The following is a 19276-nucleotide window of genomic DNA, read 5'->3' as shown; positions in this document are numbered from 1 at the left end:
AGGCCATCTAGCCCACATGCCTCACTCTTCAAACAGAAATTAGCTTACAGGAGCTCAGTGACTCAGGTCAGCTTATAAACAGCCATTAATTACAGAAATTAATTATAAAATGAGCTCCAGAAGCCAGCCATATGATATTCAGGCATCATTAGATTCAGAACTATGCAGATTAAGGTCAATAAATGGTAGGCCACTGCAGGGGGCTGGACTCCAATTAAATGCCAATGCTACAGCAAGAGTTCTTATGCCCTGATTGCAGAGAGGAGGTGTCTGGGGGAAAGACTTGAAGGAGGGAAGCACACCAAAATAATCAAGGCTGACTTTTCAGGGCCAGAGATGGGGGATCTTATTTGTTCTCTGTGTCCCAAATTGTTTATTTTCATTTGAGTTATTTATTGAATAGGCAATATATGCACATAGAGGAAAATCTAGAAAGTATGAAAGTAAAATGTCTCCCTCCTTTCTCAACCCCCAGCCAACTGGTTGTCTTCACTTGTAACAACCACTGGTAGCTTTCCAGAGCTCAGCTAAACTTATACAAGTAAATATGATTCAAACAGTGTTCTCCACCTTCTTTTTTTTTTTTTTAATTTAATATTCATTTACTCACTTAACACTCATGTCTGCTCTGTCCAGGCACACTGTTTAGCCAATGCAATACATGGATGAAATAAACAAACACCCCTGCTCTCACTGCTGCCAGTGGAGGGAGATAGGCAATCAACATAAACAATAAATTATATAATATGTTAGAAAATGGTAAGTGCTTGGGGGAAACAGAGCAGAATTAAGGGGTTGGGAGAATACTGCCATTGTAAATAGGCTGCTTTGGGGAGGCCTCATCTAGAGGTGTTATCTGAGCAAACTTGAAGAAGCTGAAGAAGGGGAGCAATGTGAATATCTGGGGAAAGAGCATTCCAGACCTAGGGAACAGCCAGTGTGCAAATACCCCAGTGCCTGGTGCACTGCAGGAACAGCAACAAGGCCAGTGGAGCCTGTGTGGGATGGGGGGTTGGGGAGTAAACAGTAGAAGATAAAAGAGGAGGGTCTCCTGGGTGACTCAGTTGGTTGAGCATCTGACTCTTGATTTCAGCCCAGGTCATGATCCCAGGGTCATGGGATCAAGCCTCACATTGGGCTCCGAGTGGCACCTGCTTAAAATTCTCTCTCTCTCTCCCTCTGCCTCTCTCCCCGATGTGCTCTCTCTCTCTCTAAAATTAAAAAAAAATTAATAAAAAATTATTTTATTAAAAAAATTTTTAATATCTATTCATTTTTGAGAGACAGAGAGAGACAAAGTATGAGCAGGTGAGGGGCATAGAGAGAGGGAGGCACAGAATCCCAAGTAGGCTCCAGGCTCTGAGCTGTCAGCACAGAGCTCCACATGGGGCTCCAATTCATGAACCATGAGATCATGACCTGAACTGAAGTTGGTGGCTTAACTGACTGAGCCACCCAGGTGTGCCTAAAATAAAATAAATTAAAGAAGAAGAAGAAGAAGAAGAAGAAGAAGAAGAAAAGAGAGGAAATAAGGCCAGAGCAAATTACGTGAAGCCTCTTGGACCATTGTAAAGACTTTATTACTCTGAAGAGATGAGGAGGCATTGGAAGATTGCCATGATCTGATCTGTTTTAACAGGAGGATCCCTGGGGTTGCTGAACTGGGAATAGGTCAGAGGCAAGGGTGAAGGCAAGGCGACCAGCTGCAGGGAGAGAAGTTGATGGCTGGGACATGGGCAATACTAGTGGAAGTGGAAGAGAGTTAAGAGGATACTGGACAAATTTTCAGGGTAGAACCTACTGGATGTACCGATGTCAGATATGGGTTGTGAGAACAAGAAGTCAAGGGATCTTGGAGATCCCTTCATACCAATATATAAAGAAAAACAAAAAAATTAGATAACCATAAAAAATCATATTTAATATTCTGAAAATAAATATTTAAATACTTCACATAATCTCTATCCGTTCCTTTGAGCCACCACCTATCCCACGGAGGCGGGTGCGCGAGTCTCTCCACGCTCAGCCCCACCCCTAGGGCCTCGGCCCCGCCCCTGAACCCGCCCTGCCGCCCTCCCACAGCCTGCCTGCCAGTTCCGGCCCTTGTTACCAAGGTGATCGTGGGCGCCTTTGCGGTGTCCTGGAGGGTTCCGCCGTTCCCCAAGAGGCTGCGGTTGCTACGGTGACCGACTGCGCTATCTGCGTGTGGGACTCTTTCCGCTGTGAGCCCCGCCCAGACCCCGTCCCCGACGCCCTGGATTCGTCAGAAACCGGCGGGCCTCGCGTGGTGCTCGTTGCCATGGTGATCGCTGCCCGGGGCCCAGCCTGACCAGGTCACCAAGCTTCTGGAGCCTTCGCAACCTCCGTGGGTGAGTCCGCCATACCCTTGCCCCAACCTCGTTCGCCCCCGTATGGGCTTGTCCCGGAGGCCCTATTTGGGAGGGCTCCGCGTCTCCGCCCACCTCTCACCGAGGTAACCTTAAAGCCGAGGCCTGCAGCCCCCGGGGCCTCATTCCCTGAGCGCCCACCTCGGGCCAGGCCCGTGTTGGTCCTGAAGGAGAGTCAGATCAGATCCGGGAGGACGATAGGCCTGGTTAAGGCCTTGGCCAAGGCCACCCTCGTGGGGAAAGGGGGAAGACAGAAGATGCAGGACTGTTGAATAGGCCTGAGGGGCCAGGTGCTGGGCATGGTGAGGGGGTACAGGGAAACGCCTGTGGGCTGAAACCTAAGCACCCCCCCCCCGACCCAAACCTTAATCCCTTAGAGACTAGGAGCAAGGGACCACCCCTCCTCACCCCAATTCCACTTCCTCCACCTGGGCTATGATGCACAGCTCAGCGTTTGTGCAATGCCTCACTCGCACCCCAGTGATAAGTTCAGAGAGCAGCCTCTCCTCTCCTGGTTGGATACCTGGCAGAAGGAGACCCAGGTCTTCCTGACTCCCAGGCAGGATTAGGAAAGCCTGGTCCCCTCCACCCCCACCCCAACCATACTTCTGCAGATGGAAAGAGATGACCTCTGGCCAGTATCCCTGACTGAGAAGGCCAGGATCAATGTTTAAAGCGGCTGAGAAGTTAAACATAAACTTGAGGCTGAGTCCCCAGGGTTTTGCACAGCTCCCTAACTCTCCCCTGGTTGGGTCCACAGGACATTCTGGAAGGATGAGGTCCTCCCTGACGCCTTTGGGGCCACCTGTGAGCCGGGACCGCATCATCACCAGCTTCCCTAAGGTAGAGAGTCGTTAGGCCAGCCCTTTATGTGTGTTTCATGTCCAAATCCACATTTCCCCACCTGCATTCATCACTGGAAACAAAGCTCAGGAGCCTAGGAGGTCAGTCCCTCACTAACAGACCCTGGGAACTTACCAGAGTTTAGAGAAGCAGGGAGATTTGATGTTGACTCTCCCAAAGTGGACCAGCAAGTTAAGGGTGACACCAGGAGACAGGGTGGCATGGAGGTTAAAGGCACAGACTTTGCTGTCAGACAGTCCTGGGTGTGAATCCTGACTCTGTCATTTGACTGTGTGACTGTAGGCACGTCACTCAACCTCTCAGCTGCTGATACATAAGGATAACTCCTCTCACACTGGGTGCCTGGCTCTTGGTAAATGGGAGCTCCCTTACCCACGTTGTGGGTATTTCTGCCTTTCTCATTATTACTACTGTTATCAAAATAGTATTCTAGTTTCCTGAAACCAAATCCGGGGGTGTCCCTCTTTACCATTCGGCTTGGTTCCTGCTGAAAACCCACAGCTCTCTGCCATGTGTATTAAAATCCAGTATTAATTGCATCAGGGGATGCAAATCAGTACAACCCCTATAGGGGGCAGTGAGACAGTATTTCCCACCTTTGTGCTGCCCCTGCCTTCTGATCCAGCCATTCAAGGCCAGGCATTGAAGCAATTTGTAAAACAGGTCAGACACAATGTAAATGTCCTCCAGAGGGGGCTGCTTCAACAGCAAAATGCTACTTCCTAACAGACGTGAGGAAGAATGAGGCTTCCTTCCCTTCAGGAGCTGATGTGCAGTAATGGCTAAAGTCAATTAAGTAAAATGCAAGGAAGGGAACAGTGTGTAGTGTACTTCCATGGGTGGAAAAAAGGAGAGGGGAGAAAACAAATGTATGTGTTTGTACATGCCAAAAATACCTCTGGAAGGACACATGAGATGCTGCTGTCAGTGGTTGCCTCCATGTGACTTGGGACAGGCATGGAGGGAAAAATCCTCCCTGTAGAGTGACCTCTTTTCTTGACTTCTGTGCCCAGACTGGGAAGGAAGAAGGAGATGGCTGTAGGACTTTGGGTAATTTGGGTCTGCAACCATATCTTCTCACCTTTTCTTCCTCTACACACCCACAGAGAAAGCTGTGGTGCCTCAGATCTGTGGACAATTCCCCCAGAATTTTCCATCTCAACAGAAGCCCAGGCAATTGCTTCCCTAGAAAGCTTGACAGTGGTAACCAGGGATGATGGACACAGATGTTTCATGAGGCAAAAGGAAGGGAAGTGTGATGGGCACAAAACAGTTCAGGGACAGAGGACCCCATTTACAGAGAAGACCAACAAGGTTCAGAGAGGTAGGGAGAGCTGCCTGGCATCACACAGCTGGGTGTGGCAGAGCCAGGACTTGATGTGGGTCTGACTCCAGAGCTCCAACCTTCCCCTACCCTGGGGCATCCATCGTGTTTTCACAGAGGGTAATATTCTCCCCACTCCCATCTGTGGCATTTCATCTTGTATCCCAGGGCCACACCATTTCACACCTGAGAAATTCATGGTCAGTAACTCCTGTTACTCTGTGCCTCAGTTTCCCTGTATCCAAAATCAGCCCACGCTTCCTGCCCAGTCTTCCTTATTACATTTCTTCAGTGCATCCAAAATGGTGGGATTCCTCTAATGACCACTTTGGCCAGGCTGGCCCCTGTTTTGAAGGCGACATGGAAGTCGACAAGAAAAAGCAGCCAGCTTTGTCCTAAAGTAGCTGACACTGTTCCACATGAGTGTGGGCCACAGGGCTAAGCTGTTCACCTGCATTACCCCTTTGATCCTTCAACAACCATATGAAGAGCTGCTGTTATGAGTATTCCCACTTTACAGATGAGGAAATGGGCCTACTGAGATGTTGTGACTTACCCTTTTGTAAAGCTCCTTCCACTGTCCCTGCTTCCTCTGTCCCACATGGAGCTGTGGGGGCACATGGGCCAGGGAAGAGCCCATCTCAGTGCCTGGGAATGCAGAAGAAATACTAGGGCTAAGGGAGGAGGTGGAACTCTTGCCATAGGGGAGCTGTGGGTCCAAGCAGTGCCCCTCTGAAGGACACAGAGGGCGGCCCAGGGGACTACTGCCATATCATGGCAGAGAACACCAACAGCTTCCAACGATGCCCTTCTCCCCGTGTCCTTACCACGCTCCATCCTTAGCCTCCGCCAATCTGAGAGTAAAACATAACAGTCACCTTCAGCTTGTTTAATATCGTCTTTTCCAATTATAAAACAAAAGTGCACTCAACATGTGTCATGACCTCTTGATAGCTGTGAACATTTGCTGAGCGCTTAATATGTGCCAGGCTGGGTCTGCCCTGATGGCTACAACATTATTTTATTCTATGGCTCCAGGCTTCTGAGGTCTTAACAGATGGGGAAATTAAAGTTCAGAGACATTAGACAGCTGTCTGGGATCACACAGCAGCTAAGAGTGGACACAGGTCCTCTTCTTCCTGTTTAAGAGAGATTGTACTCTTAAACCATAGCCCAGTTTTGCCTTCCAAGAAATGTGGAAGATAAAAAGAGCCCTCCAGGACATTTCCCATGTGCACATATGCATATTTTTAAAGAAAAATGGCACCCAAGATCTGTAGAAAGTATGGAAGGACCTTGGAGGCTAAAAGGGCCCTCACAGCCCACCCCTCATCTCATCCTGAGGGGCCCTGAGAGGACAGAGATCTGCCAAATGCCCACAGCAAAGGCACACCTGCCCCAGGCTAGACCCAGCTCTCCAAGTCACCACCCGGGTCCTTTGGTCTGGCCTGGCCTCTGCTGTTGCTCCTCAGGACTCACAAGACCCTGGAGCCTCAGGGCCACTGATGGGATAGAAGACAGATGTGACAGAGGGATCAGAGAAAGCTAATGAAGCTGGAGCTTCGAGGCTGGGGCAGGAGAGAATGCTGGGAAACAAGTCACCACCTCGCTGCCCTGCTTGGTGATGGAGCCGTGGCTTCACAGGGTACAGTGCCCACCTGTTTGTCTGTCTTTCTCCAGTGGTACACCCCTGACGCCTGCCTGCAGCTCAAGGAGCACTTTCACGGGCAGGTCAGCAGCACCTGCCAGAGCAGGAACACGGGGACCGTCGGGTGAGTGACCCCACATGCCAGGGGGTGCAGGATGTGTGAGGAGGTGGCAAGAAGGAATGAATACATGGATAAATGTATGAACGAACAAATGAAACACAGAGATGACACCTGTGCAGCCCAGTACAGGCCTGGAGCTGATGGGGATTTTGATCTGGCTTTGCTTGACCCACCTCTGCCATAGAGAACAGCTTTGCCTTTTCTCAGTAAGTTGCGCCATGACTTTTCAGCCTGAGGTCTCTCTCCGTGTATGTCTGCTTGCTCTGTCTGGAATTTCTTTCCTACTCTTTCAGCTCACAGTCTAGTGTCAGGGGAGTCCCCCATCACCCCTGCTCCCCAGCCTGGGCTGGGTGGGGTGCCCTGCCTGTGTGCTTCTGGGTCCCAAGGACTTAGCTCACAGAATTCCGAGTTTGTCTATCTGGATTCCTCACGAGACCTAGCCTGTGAGGGCATGGGCCATGTCTGTCCTGTTCCCTCCTCGGCAGCACCTGGTACCACCTCATTCCTGTAGCGCCTGGCACCGCCTCGTTCCTGCCTTGGCAGCAGCCAGCTCTGCCAGCACAGGGAGTTAGCAGTTACTCTTCTTGACACACAAGGACCAGGGCCTGCTTCTGCCTCTCCTCCTGAGGAGCTCACAGTCTGCTCAGGCAGTCCGCTGAGCTCACAGGTGTCGCACGGTGTAGTGAGGTGGCAGCGGACACCCAGCACTGAGGTTCCCAAGGTGGCACAAGGTGAGGCTTCACTCAGGTCAGAATAGCCAAAGCAGCCATGGTCATGGGCTGAGAGCATTGGCCACCAGTTAGGACGTACTGGTACCTTATAAGGTGCTTCACGCAGATGACCTCTCTGACCCTTAACAACAGCTCTGGGACGTGCAGAAACTGAGGCACGGTGGGTACCCCCACAGTACCTCAGCAGTACCTTTACTCCTTCATCTGGGAAGTGGAGTCAGGGCCGGCCTGCTCCAGAACTAGAAGCCAGCTGGGAGCAGAGAAGACACAGCCACTGCACTCTCGGACATGACCAGGGGAGCTGCACCGGGTCACCAGGTGACACAAGTGCCTTCTCGCAGTCTGCCGGCAGAGGGAGTGCCTGGTCAGATGTTTGCCCATTGAGCTCCTGTGGCTCGAGCTGCAGAAACTTAAAAGTATCACCAGGAGTCCCAGGCATGCTGCCGCAGGGAGTGCAGGACACGCACAGGGTGATGCTGTGGCTATTCTCAGTGAGCAGGGTCCCTGGGGAGCCCAAGAACTTCAGAGCCGGTTGGCCTCAAGCCACAGCCTGGTGCCGTGTCCTGGTCTGACTCCTGTCCACTCCTCACCTCTTGGGGCCTACCTGGACCTTGCAGATACCTCCAAGGCAGTTGGTGGCCATGGTGTCCTGGTCAGGGAGCACCTGCTTGCAAAGAGCAAGAGCCCATGCAGCCCCAGGGGTGGGTATGAGCATGCAGGGGCTCTCTTCCCCCATGCCTTTATTCCCTGCACATGGGTGTTATGTCTGCATCAGTGGCTCCCGGTTCCTTACTGCACCCCCAGCTTGTAAATCACACCACCTAGGACTCCTCCCTCCACCCCGTCAGCCCAAGACTCAGCCTCTCATCATGCCCAATTCTTATCCTCATGACAGAGCCTCGCCTAGTGGCACAAGGGTATGGCCCCAGAAACGGCAGAGTCCCCAGAACAAATGCAGGCCCTCCTGCCCTCCCCTTTGAATACCAGGGATGGGGCTAGACATCCCAGAGTGTCTCAGAAGGTGGCCTGTCCCCTGTCAAGGATTGAGGGGTGGTTCATGAGTGGGGAGCTCAGGGAAGGAAGGGCCCATATGTATGAAGATGCTCTGTGGCCAAGCTTGAGAGCAACACACCCATATCCCTCACAGGCTCAGACTCTCCAAGGTGGTTGTCGTTGGCGATCTCTACGTGGGCAAGACCAGCCTCATCCACAGGTATGCCTGCCGCCACACCTCCCAGCACCGGTTGTCACACTTTTGCCTGGGAGGCCCATATAACTTTGTCGTAGTCAAAACTGCTTGGCTGATGGGAACCATGTCTCCAGAGGGGGTACAGGGAACCAGGGAGTGGCAGGTCAGGAGGAGGAGGGCGCAGCATCCCAGGAGCCTGGCATTCATGACACCATACCCTGGGACCACGGGCTCATACCTCATTGGCCCTGACCTGCAGTGTTTGCCTTCCAGGCTGCTGCTCCACCCCCACAAAGCTCTTGTTGACAGCTCCATCCATCTAGGGTCTATCCCTGTGGACCATCATTTCCTTATATTCCCTACAGGGTTAATTTTTCGTTGCCTGCAGACTTTGGCTGTCGTGAGCAAAGCTTCCACACACAGCCTCTCTGATGACTCCCTCAACTCCCGCAGGTTTTGCAAGAATGTTTTTGACCGTGACTACAAGGCCACCATCGGGGTAGACTTTGAAATCGAGCGCTTTGAGATTGCTGGGATTCCCTATAGCCTCCAAATGTAAGTCGCCATCATGTCACAGCATTTCCTGTGTGGCTCATGGGTGGGCTCTGCGGAGGAGACCCTTGGGGAAAGCCTTGGTAAGCTCCTTGTTGACTGTGTCCTGTGGTGCCCAGTGAGGACCTGTCTGGACAAACAGGAACAGTTATGTGAAACTGGACTTCTCCAGTTCCCCAAGGCCCTGTATACTCCCTCAGTCCCCATGGGTGTCTCACATTGGTCATCAGACCTGGGAAAGGCCTCACAGACCAATGAGCCTACTCACCCTCATTCTCTCTTAATGCCCACCCCTCAGGTTCTGGCTCTGGGTCCAGGTCTGCCTGGCCCCTGGTGATCCCAGTCATCTCAGGCCTGTGAGCATCTGTTCTCATCTGGAAAATGGAGCCAAAAGGCACCTAGTCCATGTGCCTTCCTCAGGCCTGATGTACCACCCCCACCCCCACCCTCTGCCCTCGCTCTGCTCCATCTCCTTCTGTCTGTCTGCTTCCCTGCCAGACCCCATGTCTCTGCCTCTCAGTGACCCACTGGCTTCAGCCTCTCCCTCCAGTTTCCCTCAGAACAGCCCAGAGTCTTTTCCCCAGCCTCACACTTTCCCACTAGAGCTCTGGACCTTACCTTCCTTCTCCTCTGGCACCTGGAGGATACTGCAGGCCTCTCTGTGTCACCAGCCCTACCCTCTCATGTGTGGCTTCCTCCCCCCTTCCAGGCTGCCCTGCATGGCACATTCTATGCTCTCTGCCCAGCTGCTCCTATACCTCCTCTTGCCTACTGCCTCTGTCCTGGTCCCCTTCTCTTTTCTCTCTCCCTGGGGTTCACCCCTGCTCCTCTGGTTTCATTTCTCCATCCTCTATGTCCTGCTTGGGCTTAGCCGGGGAATCTATGGTCATCAAGATGGAGGTCACCCTCTCATAGACCTCAGCTCCTAACTGTCATGATAATGTCTGCTTCCCTGAGGACAGCCCCAGTGCAGTCCTAGTGATACAGGTGGCACTGCTGAATCTTGCACAAGGGAGAGTACAGGGCCAGACCAGAGCAGAAGAGGCTGTGAAAATGCAGGGCTGTGGGATCAAGGGGCTCTGGAGCCAGGAGAGCTGAGGAGCACAGAGCTGATGGGGCAGCCTAGGTGGAGCCGTGCAGAGAATGGCCTGTGCTGGGCTCCCCGTTGTGGCCACTGGCCACATCTAACTAGAACAGATACTGTCCTGGCTTGGCTTCTTATTGTCCTACATTGAAGCCACTGCTAGCTATCCATCTGGCCCCACCTCCAGGCCACCCTCCAGCTTCCCATCCAGAGTCATCTTCAGAAATGAAAGACAATATGAATGAATTAATGAAAGAATAGAGTCAAAATGTTCTGCGTCATGCTGAATCACATGAAAACATTTCAGACTTTTGAGGTCATATTCATGGCTTGTCTACTTTTCCATTTGCTGAAGAGTTAAATTCTGATCTATTTATTTTTTTTTTTAACATTTATTTATTTTTGAGAGACAGAGTGAGACAGAGCATGAGCAGGAGAGGGGCAGACAGGGACACACACACACAGAATCCGAAGCAGGCTTCAGGCTCTGAGCTGTCAGCACAGAGCCTAGTGCAGGGCTTGAACCCATGAACTGTGAGATCATGACCCGAGCCGAAGTCGGATGCTCAACCGACTGAGCCACCCAGGCACCCCAATCTATTATTTTTAAAAGGGAATGGATTTTCAGGTTTAGGCCTGCATATTGATTACCTGCCTGGTTCTAAACCAGAGCAAGTAGATCTCAGCATGGGTGTCCCCCTCTCCTGTAGTGTGCTCATGGCAGACATCATTAATCGATTGTTGCATTCTTTTCCATAAAGTCAGGGCTGTGCCCCTCCAGAGAGCCAGAGCTCAGAGTCACCCAGGAGATGCAAACCATGTCCCTGTTATATACTCCCACCCCCCCCAACCCAGAAACCTGAGCATACCCTCTGCTGCAGTACAGAATGTTGAAGCCATGGCCCAGCCACACATGAGCAAGGGCAGATCCATAGCTGGCAGCCTAGCCTGGAGCCCCATTCCCATTCACAGGGCCTCCCCTGCAGGTGGATTTCCACATCTTCAGAGCAAGCATATCAGGGAACATACTCTTTTTTAATGGCATCGTCCAAAGGGACTAAGCTACAACTCCATTTATCCAGGCAGTAGAACTACTTGGGCCATGCCCCCTCCTCCATTGGCATGGTGAATCCAGCCAGGAAGCTCCCCCATGGGGCACCTTAGGAAGAGATCATGAGTAATTGGTGGGCGGGGACTACTGACTGGTAGCTGGGACGGGCCCTCAGGCCTGCCCACCCACAATTGCTTAATCTGCTGGCTCAGACCACTGCAATTGCTTAATCTGCCACCTCTCTGTTTCCCTTTCTGTCTCTGCCACCACACAGCTGGGACACAGCAGGGCAGGAGAAGTTCAAGTGCATTGCATCTGCCTACTACCGGGGTGCCCAGGGTGAGCATATGGGTGATGGCAATGGTGGGGCCCTCAACCACGTACAGCAGGAGGCTCCCACTGGGCTTATAACAAGAAGTCCAGGTCCTCCACGCAGACACCAAATCTGTCCTCTGAGAACCACTGAGAAAATTCCTGGCCAGTCCTCTGGGATGAAGAAACTGCCTTCCAGCCAGCCCGGCCTGTGGTTGGCCTCCGCAGTCACATCCTTCAGGGACCCTGTGCTGGTGGCTGCTCCCTGTGAGTCTTAGCCAGTTTCAGCTCAGAAGGATGCTCAGAGAGGGAGATGCATGTCTAGAAACCCCCTAAAAAGAAAAGAGCATAGTCGACTCCTGGAGGAGGTGCAGGGAGGCTAGGCTGGAGGGGAGGAGTGGCAGGGCCACAGGAGGACTGCACCTGCGGATGGGGGGCAGTGGGGGTGGCCCGGGCACTGGGCAGGCCTCCCAGGCAGCAGGCAGCAGCATAAGCTCCCCACTCCAACCCCAGCTTCCCAGGAAGAAGGGGTTTCAATGGGAGACATGAGAACCGCTCACAGGCTCCAGAACCAGGCTCAAGTTTTGAGGCACAATTATGTCTACTCAGTACTGGTGTAAAGAAATTATAAGTTTCCATTTGCAATTTGAGAAAAGCAGAAACAGGAAACAAACCATGAGCACTTTGGCTGTGGGTTGGAGTTCCTGCACTGGCACGTCTTCTCAGGGCATGACACACCCTGAGGATGAGGTGTGAGGCACCGGGACACCTCTGGGAACTGCACCCTGGCCCACCACCATCAAGGTCCTAAGTATCCTCCTTCATTTCCATTCTTTTCTGCCTCAGGCAGCCTCCTACAACCTTCAGCCAAGGTGCAGAGGAAGGTTCTGCCCAGCCCCGCTCACTTCCCCAGGGCCACTCTGGAATGTCCTCCACATGGGGCTTCCCTCAGGACTCCCAACGGGCTCCTGGACACCCTGGACAAAACAGGTCCAGGGCGGAGCCATTGAGGAGAGGCACCTAGGGGGCAGCGGCTGCATCTCCCAATTTTCTGTCTACCTTGCTCCTCAGAAATTGTTTTCCTAAAGCTGGTTGTTGCTAATTATCCTCATAGCCATAGCTGCCATTGGTCAAAATCCCTGCATCAGGCCCTAGATCAAGAGCTTGTAAAATAGCTGTTCTTGTTTAATCCTCATGGCAACCCTGATAGCCTGAGATATCATTCTCACTGCTTCACAGATGGGGAAACTGAGGCTCTCAGCTGTTAAAACCCTCATCTGAGCTCCCTCAGCTGTAAGTGGCAGAAGAGAATTTTGAACACAGGAGCCTATGAGCTCATCTTGCCTCCCTGGATAACCCCTGGGGCTGGACCTCTGGATATGGGTTGGAAAGGGTGGTGGGTAGGTAGGTCCCAAGGGGCCGCTAGGAAGTGTCTCTTCCCCAGCCCCCATAGTGGGGACCAGAGCCGACTGCCTGGGGGACCACTCTGGCAGTTGTGTGGGAGCCAGGCTCCTCTCTGGGTTTCTCCTGGGGAGCAGGTTGCTGCATGAGGGGAGCCCTTCCTGGTCACACCATGTTGGCCTCACCTGTTGCTGACCTGCTCTTGGCTTCTCCCTGTGTGTACAGTGATCATCACAGCCTTTGACCTCACTGATGTGCAGACTCTGGAGCACACCAGGCAAGTCTGGGACTCTGTGGCCCCTGTGGTCCTCTTGGGTTTGGGAACACCCACGAGCTGGGCCCCCATTGGTGGGTGCACATGACCAGGCTCACTTGTCAGAACTGACTGCCCACAGGCCACTTACTGTCCAATTTGCCAAATTATCCTTTAAAATTTGCATCCATCTGCTGAAGGCAGGGCCAGTTCAGGATACACGGGCAGCCCAGTCATACTGGGGCCAACACTCACAAGGTCCTGCCTTTGCTTTTCTTTTTTTTTTTTTTTAATGCTTATTTATTTTGTGTGCATGGAGGAAGGGCAGAGAGAGAGGGAGACAGAGTTTCTGGAGGGGGCTCTGCACTGACAGCAGGGAGACTGATGCGGGCTCGAACTCACGAACCATGAAAGCATGACCTGAGCTGAAGTCGGACGTTTAATTGACTGAGCCCCACCAGGCGCCCTGAGCCTGCATTTGCTTTAATGCTCTGCTGTCACCATCTTGAAAGCTTTAATAATTCCTGGAGGAGGGGCCTCACATTTTCACTTTGCCCTGGGTCCTACAAATGACGTATATCCAGTCCTGTCTGAAGGGATAGTATTTGCTGTCTTGGGTAGAGATCAGTCAGGAGACCTGGTAACATGACCAATTCTGGGAGGCCATCTGCTTCTGCTGGGAATTGGGAATTGACCAAAGTCCTTTCACCTCACTTGGGCTTGGGGCATTCATATCCAGCTTCTCCCAAACCCCGTGAGGGAGGCTGGGGTGATTGTTTAAGTTGATGAAAGGACAGCACTCACCCAAGCTGACACAGGGTGAGGGCGCTGCCAGGGTCTTCACCTCCCCTGACAAGTGCTTTTGCATCCCCACCCACCTTCAGTCCAGCTGGTGGCAGGACCAGCGCCCCACTCAACCAGCTGGGTCTAGGTGCCCTCCCTGCAACTGGAGGCTCAATGCTCCCAGCTCTGGGGTGGACCCAGGTCTGCACCCTCCATTCCCTGGTCTTCTTCAGACGTCTCTAGGGAGACGGATGCCCTCCTCAGCCTGTCTTCCTTCTGTGCATTCCAGGCAGTGGCTGGAGGATGCGCTAAGGGAGAACGAGCCGGGCTCCTGCTTCGTGTTCCTCGTGGGAACCAAGAAGGACCTTCTGGTGAGCACGCCAGAGCTAGAGGCTTAGGATGGCGCCCGGGAAAATGCATCCACTTTCAGCCTAAGCTCGGAGAATGGAGGGTGGTGCTGACATGCCTAGATGGGGATTTGGAGGCCAGGAGCTGAAAGTTAGGGGCACCTGAGTTCCCTGTTCCTGTTTTGTCTTGTCTGAGGGATCACTGGGGTCTCACCCCTGGGGATGTGTACCCCCACCCGTGCACTGAGGCTGCCCATCCCAGGGTGACATGGGGAGGGAGGAGGCCCAGTAGGAAGTGCCTCCCCACAGGGAGGGCCTGGAAAGCTGGGTCAGGAGGGCTGCTTCTCCCAGTCAGGGGCTGCATGTGAGCAGGCAGAAGTGGAGGCTGTGCGCCTGGCCAGCGAGATGCGGGCGGAGTACTGGTCGGTGTCAGCTAAGACAGGTGAGTTGCCACAATGCGTGCAGAGCTTCCTTCTGTGTCTCTATGGAATGCTTGAGTCACAGCCAGCTGTGCTGGTGATGATGCAGGGCCTTCCATTGCTTGAGAGGAGTCTCCCATCCCTAAAGGCAGACTAGGAGCCCTCCCCCATGGGCAACAGGAATAGCGACACCTGGCCCTATGCTTGTGTTCTGTAATGCAACCCCCTCCCTCCTTGAGTCAGATCCATTTTATCTCTGTGGGTCATGTCCAGGGCCATAGGGAGGAAGTAGCAGGGCTGGGATTGGAATATAGCCCTCACCTGTAACCACTGTACCATTCTGCTCACCCCTCACCTGAGGTAGCCGGGTAAGAGGTACCTCCTGGCACATAGAAGGGTCCAGTAACTGGGGGCTCCCACCCCTTCCCCGGGTGTCATCGTGAAAGACACTGCAACATTGCTCATGGCCCCCTGGCCCTCATCCACATCCCACCCATCTGTCCTCCAGCCACACTGGGCCCCAGCCACAGTGAGCCCTCGGTCCCTGTGCCACCTTCACCCATGAGCCACTGTTTACTTTGGCCCTGGCAAGATGCCTAACATCTCTCAGCCTCAGTGTCCTCATCTGAGAAATGGGTGATGCTTTCTATCTCATCTTATTTTTACTGTAAAAACATGTTGTCTTAAATTATAAAAGCCATGTGTATTCATGGTGGAAAAGTTAGAAAATGCAGAGAAGCAAAGGACACACTTTAAAAACACAGGTTGTTGCCAGGGATGAAATGAAATAACATGCAGTTATTGCATGGCTCATAGAAGGCCCCAGCGGCTCTGGGGACTCAGGCATTATGCCTTGTAGTCCTTGCCCTGGGTGAGGGGCTGCGGTAAACATCTGGCCAGGGACTTGGTGAGGTAATGGTGGGATAGGCACCACGGGTGGAAGCACAACTTCCAGCCTGACACAGATGAGTGTGGCAATGGCCATGCCCAGTTCCCTCTGCCCCTTCCTGACAACATCCACCGTGCGTATGAGAACCCACCCTCTTAGAGTAATAGCACATTCGTTGAGAATTCTCCTATGGGCCAAGCAGGATTGCCCTGAGCAGTTGTATAGGTTGTTAGCTGCACAAGGGTCATGTGCATGTCAGGAGTTGGAATCTAGCCCTGTGCCCAGGTGGGTGGCCTCCTCCACCTGGAGGAGGATGCACAAAGGCTCCGTGTGGAAGTTGACAGAACATTAATCTTTACAACTGCTCACTGGACAGGTGCTCAAAAGTGACAAGAGAGCAGACACCCTCTGATCTCCACACATCCCAGTGCCTGGCCCACAGGAGATGTTCAGTGGCGAATAATTGGAAGAGTAGATGCTGGGAAACCAAGCCTCAGATTTGAGGGAGCTGCCAGGGCAGGGGGCCCCAGAACCCCCTGAGGTGGGAGGCCGGGCCAGCCCGCCCCATCCCTTGCACTGTGCCGCCTCAGGAAGCCCCACAGGCGGGCCACCCTGGCTCCCGCACCTGTTGGCTCACAAATTCATCTGTGGGTGAGGGGAGAGGTGACAGGGTCAGGGCTGTCTCTTGGGCCCACAGGGGAGAATGTGAAGGCATTCTTCAGCCGCGTAGCTGCCCTGGCATTCGAGCAGTCGGTTCTGCAGGACTTGGAGAGGAGGAGCAGTGCCCAGCTCCAGGTCGGCGACGGAGACCTCATCCGTGCGTACAGACAGCAGGGTGGGGACTGGGGAGCAGGCTTGCAGCCTAAAATCTATGTCCACCATCCCCCTGTCCCAAGAGCCCATTCCCTTAACTCGTCCCCCTGTGCTGTCCTCTCTGGGCTATCCTTTTTGCTATTACTCGGACCTCAGGCCCACAGCCTCCCTGACCCTGCCTGCCAGCTCAGACTCCCTCCCTGGCTCTCCTTGCCCTTCCAGCAGCTTCCTCATGAGCCAGGCTGGGCATCCCTGGCTGCATGGATGTGTCCGGGCTTTGGCTCTTCTAGTCTGTGTCTCTGCCCGTGCTGTTCCGCCACCTAGAATACATCCTAGGCCTCTCAGCCTGTGCCAGGTAATCAGGGCCTTGATTGAGAGGCCCAGGAGGTCAAGCTCAGCTGGGACCAGTGGAGTCACCAGAGGGTACCAGCGGCAGGGGAGGGAGGCTGCCCAGTGTCAGCTACAGGTGCTTAGTTGAGGCCATGTGACTTTTTCCAACCTTACAGGAATGGAGGAGAGTCCACCCGAGACCCAGGAGAGCAAGACATCCTCCAGCCTGGGTTGCTGTTAGCTGGGGCCTGCATCCGAAGCCTCTACTCCCTGCACATGCATGGACAGTGCCTTCCATGACCGTGGAGGGGTGATAGGAAGCCATCCGTGTCTGCCCACGCACCATGCTGAGCCCCAGAGCTCAGCCACTTGTCGTTAGCAGGTCAGGAGCCAGGAAAGACCTGCTCTGGCTGCCCAGGAGCCTCTCACTGCCCAGCTGTGGGTATACTGTGGTGATCATCTGGAAGGCCAGTCCCTCCTATAGATTCACCTGGGCTTGAGAGGCCTCAGGACTACAGATATGAGACACTTGTGCCCCACTATCTCTTACCCTCGGCACACATCAGCTGCCCATGTAGGCACTCTCCCAGCTTTCCTGGGTTGGCCTCAGAATCCTTCTCATCTAAGTGATCCAGGCACGCAGGACTTGTCAAAGTCAGCATATGAGGGAAAATCCACCTGTCATCCCTGCTTGGGACTTTTCTGTTCTCAACAGGACTTGAAGTTCTGGGCCTCGGAGCCCCAGGCTTCATCGTCCACTGTCCCTCTGCCACAGACTTATGGGATCCCTCAGCAGCCTTGCCCCTCTGAAGGAGGATGGACAAGATGGTCTCTCAGGCCCCTTTTGGCCAAGGGGTCATCTTTGGCTCGCCTTTGATCCCTGGGATCCTGTCCTATTGGTCAGTGGGTGAGAATATGCAGAATAGGCTATTCGTGCCCCTCCGGCCCACCTGGACAATGAGTTTCCCTAGCTGTGCTATGGGAAGAAGGCTTCCCAGCTGCCCCTGAGGTAAATTCCTACTACATCCAATGTGCATGGCACTGCCCTGCTGTTACCAGCAATGGTCACCCAGACACTGCTGAGCTGGTGTCCACGGTTGCCCTGCCATCCCTCTCTCCCTCCGGCCTATACAGGAAGGGCCTGGAAAACAAGAAAATGCTGGGTGTGTGCCTCTCAGGACCTTTGTGGTGGCATCCACGTATCTTTCGAGGATATCAGAGGCCCTCCAGAGTCTAGCAAGCTCCTCACCTACACCACCCCGTCCTGCACATCCAGAACCAGAAGGAACAACCCAGGCACCCCTTCCCCAGCTCCTTCCCGGAGTGCCCGCTCTCTCTATACCCTCATCTTACTCTTCTGTGGGAGCTATTGACTACCCCCACCCACCCCACACTCCGTGGCCCTGGGTGGGTGCCTGCTCATCCATGCCCACCCCATGCCACAAGCAGGTGGGCACATCTGGGCACTTCCCACCTGCTTCTCAGGTGAGCATTTTGCAAACAGCTGTTCTGGTTAGTGCCCTGAACAGTACCCCATACAGTGCCTGGCACACTGCAAGTGCCCAGTGGCATTCATCGGCTGATAGTGACTGCCAAATGCTGGTTGGGGAAGAACCTGGCATCTTTTTTCTGTTCATTCTCCCTTCACATTTTAGCTGTCTTTTTTTTATAGCTATAAAATACTTCTTTATATAAATCACACAAAGGAATTATGTACACACTTGTGATAAGCCAAAACAAGACACTACAAAGCTTTGTATATAGACTGAAACTCCCCCTCCTGTCCCTGGAAGTAAGCATTGTTAATGGCTGTGGGAATCCTCTCAGACTATTCCTGGGCAGCACAACCATGGTTGTGGGCTTGTTTGTTTAACCAGAATGAGCTTCCACCACACATGCTGCCTGGCAGCCTGCATTCTTGTCAACCTGCAGGAGCCCTCTCCACACCCCGAACCTACTTGTTCTTTAGCAGCTGCCGTTTTCCTTCCCGTGATGGACCAGAGTCCCAAGTGCCCTGCCCCCTGAGGGAGACATTTGGTTTGTGTCCATGTTTTAGCTTTTACCGAAGGTGCTTCAGTGACCATCTTATAGATGTAGCTTCGCACACTCAGGATTCCCAAAGAGGACTTGCTGGCCCTTCTGTGGCGTGGGTCCCCAGCTTAGTCCACCTAGACACAATCTTGGGGGGCAGGCAGGTCACATTAGGACCAGGGCTGTGACACACAACAGAAAGCGTCACAAGACGGAGGAGCCTGGTCACAGTGGCTGGCGCTCTCCAATGGCTCCCTCCCCTCACCCCTTCAGGCCCCAGGGTTGGGGGGGGGGGGCGGCGACAATAATAGTGTCCTGTTGCTAGCTCCTGAGCTAGAACCAACCACAGTATGTTGTGTGTGCCCACTCTCTGTAAGTGGCCCTTTATTAAACGTTCCCCATGCTGCCCACTGTGTGCTTGGTTGTTTCCCACTGGTTGATTCAGAGTCTCCTCTGTCAGAATCACTTGACAAGCTGACAAAGACATTCTCTTCAAACACCTCAAGACTTGGCTGTAATTTCTGGGGCAGAAACAGGACCATACACAAGTGGTTCAGAAATCGCTTGTCCCTCAGCCCCATTTCCCTGCCAAGCAGCCTCAGCTTTGGGATGCTGTGTCCCTTACATGGGTCCCCCAGTCAGGTGGTCCCAGTGCCCTGTTGCCCAGGGTTGTGACCCCTAAAAGGGGTTTATTCGCATGTCCTCAACTGCACCCAGCCCTCCTCAGGGTCCCCAGCAGAGCCAGGA

General features: G+C 53.4%; 1 protein-coding gene across 6 annotated transcripts; it reads left to right on the top strand.

The window, feature by feature from the left end:
• Positions 1 to 2183: 2183 nt before the first annotated feature.
• On the top strand, positions 2184 to 18940 carry RAB36 (RAB36, member RAS oncogene family). Of its 6 annotated transcripts, none has more exons than XM_047828778.1 (11): positions 2184 to 2369; positions 3148 to 3230; positions 6256 to 6347; positions 8223 to 8288; positions 8718 to 8819; positions 11226 to 11290; positions 12890 to 12941; positions 13990 to 14071; positions 14399 to 14489; positions 16053 to 16150; positions 16675 to 18940. In XM_047828778.1, the coding sequence occupies exons 2-11, from the start codon at positions 3162 to 3164 to the stop codon at positions 16810 to 16812; spliced, it is 855 nt and encodes a 284-aa protein (XP_047684734.1). In that variant the 5' UTR covers positions 2184 to 2369; positions 3148 to 3161; the 3' UTR covers positions 16813 to 18940. The 6 variants fall into 6 exon arrangements, with proteins under 6 accessions (XP_047684734.1, XP_047684731.1, XP_047684732.1 ...); XM_047828775.1 differs by having other exon boundaries at positions 11226 to 11530; XM_047828776.1 differs by having other exon boundaries at positions 11226 to 11530; positions 16053 to 16172.
• The last annotated feature ends 336 nt before the right edge of the window (positions 18941 to 19276 follow it).

The sequence above is a fragment of the Prionailurus viverrinus genome, chromosome D3, assembly GCF_022837055.1.
Source record: "Prionailurus viverrinus isolate Anna chromosome D3, UM_Priviv_1.0, whole genome shotgun sequence".
In the NCBI taxonomy this organism is placed as follows: domain Eukaryota; kingdom Metazoa; phylum Chordata; class Mammalia; order Carnivora; family Felidae; genus Prionailurus; species Prionailurus viverrinus.
Note: the sequence above shows the minus strand (reverse complement) of the source record. Positions and strands in the feature narration are given on the sequence as shown.

Bases quoted from the DNA above. Each gene is read 5' to 3' on its own strand.
- RAB36 (XM_047828775.1), top strand. From the start codon at position 3,162: ATGAGGTCCTCCCTGACGCCTTTGGGGCCACCTGTGAGCCGGGACCGC. The intron at 8,820-11,225 runs GTAAGTCGCCAT...GCCACCACACAG, and splicing joins ATTCCCTATAGCCTCCAAAT to CTGGGACACAGCAGGGCAGG. The intron at 11,531-12,889 runs GTGAGTCTTAGC...CTGTGTGTACAG, and splicing joins TGTGCTGGTGGCTGCTCCCT to TGATCATCACAGCCTTTGAC.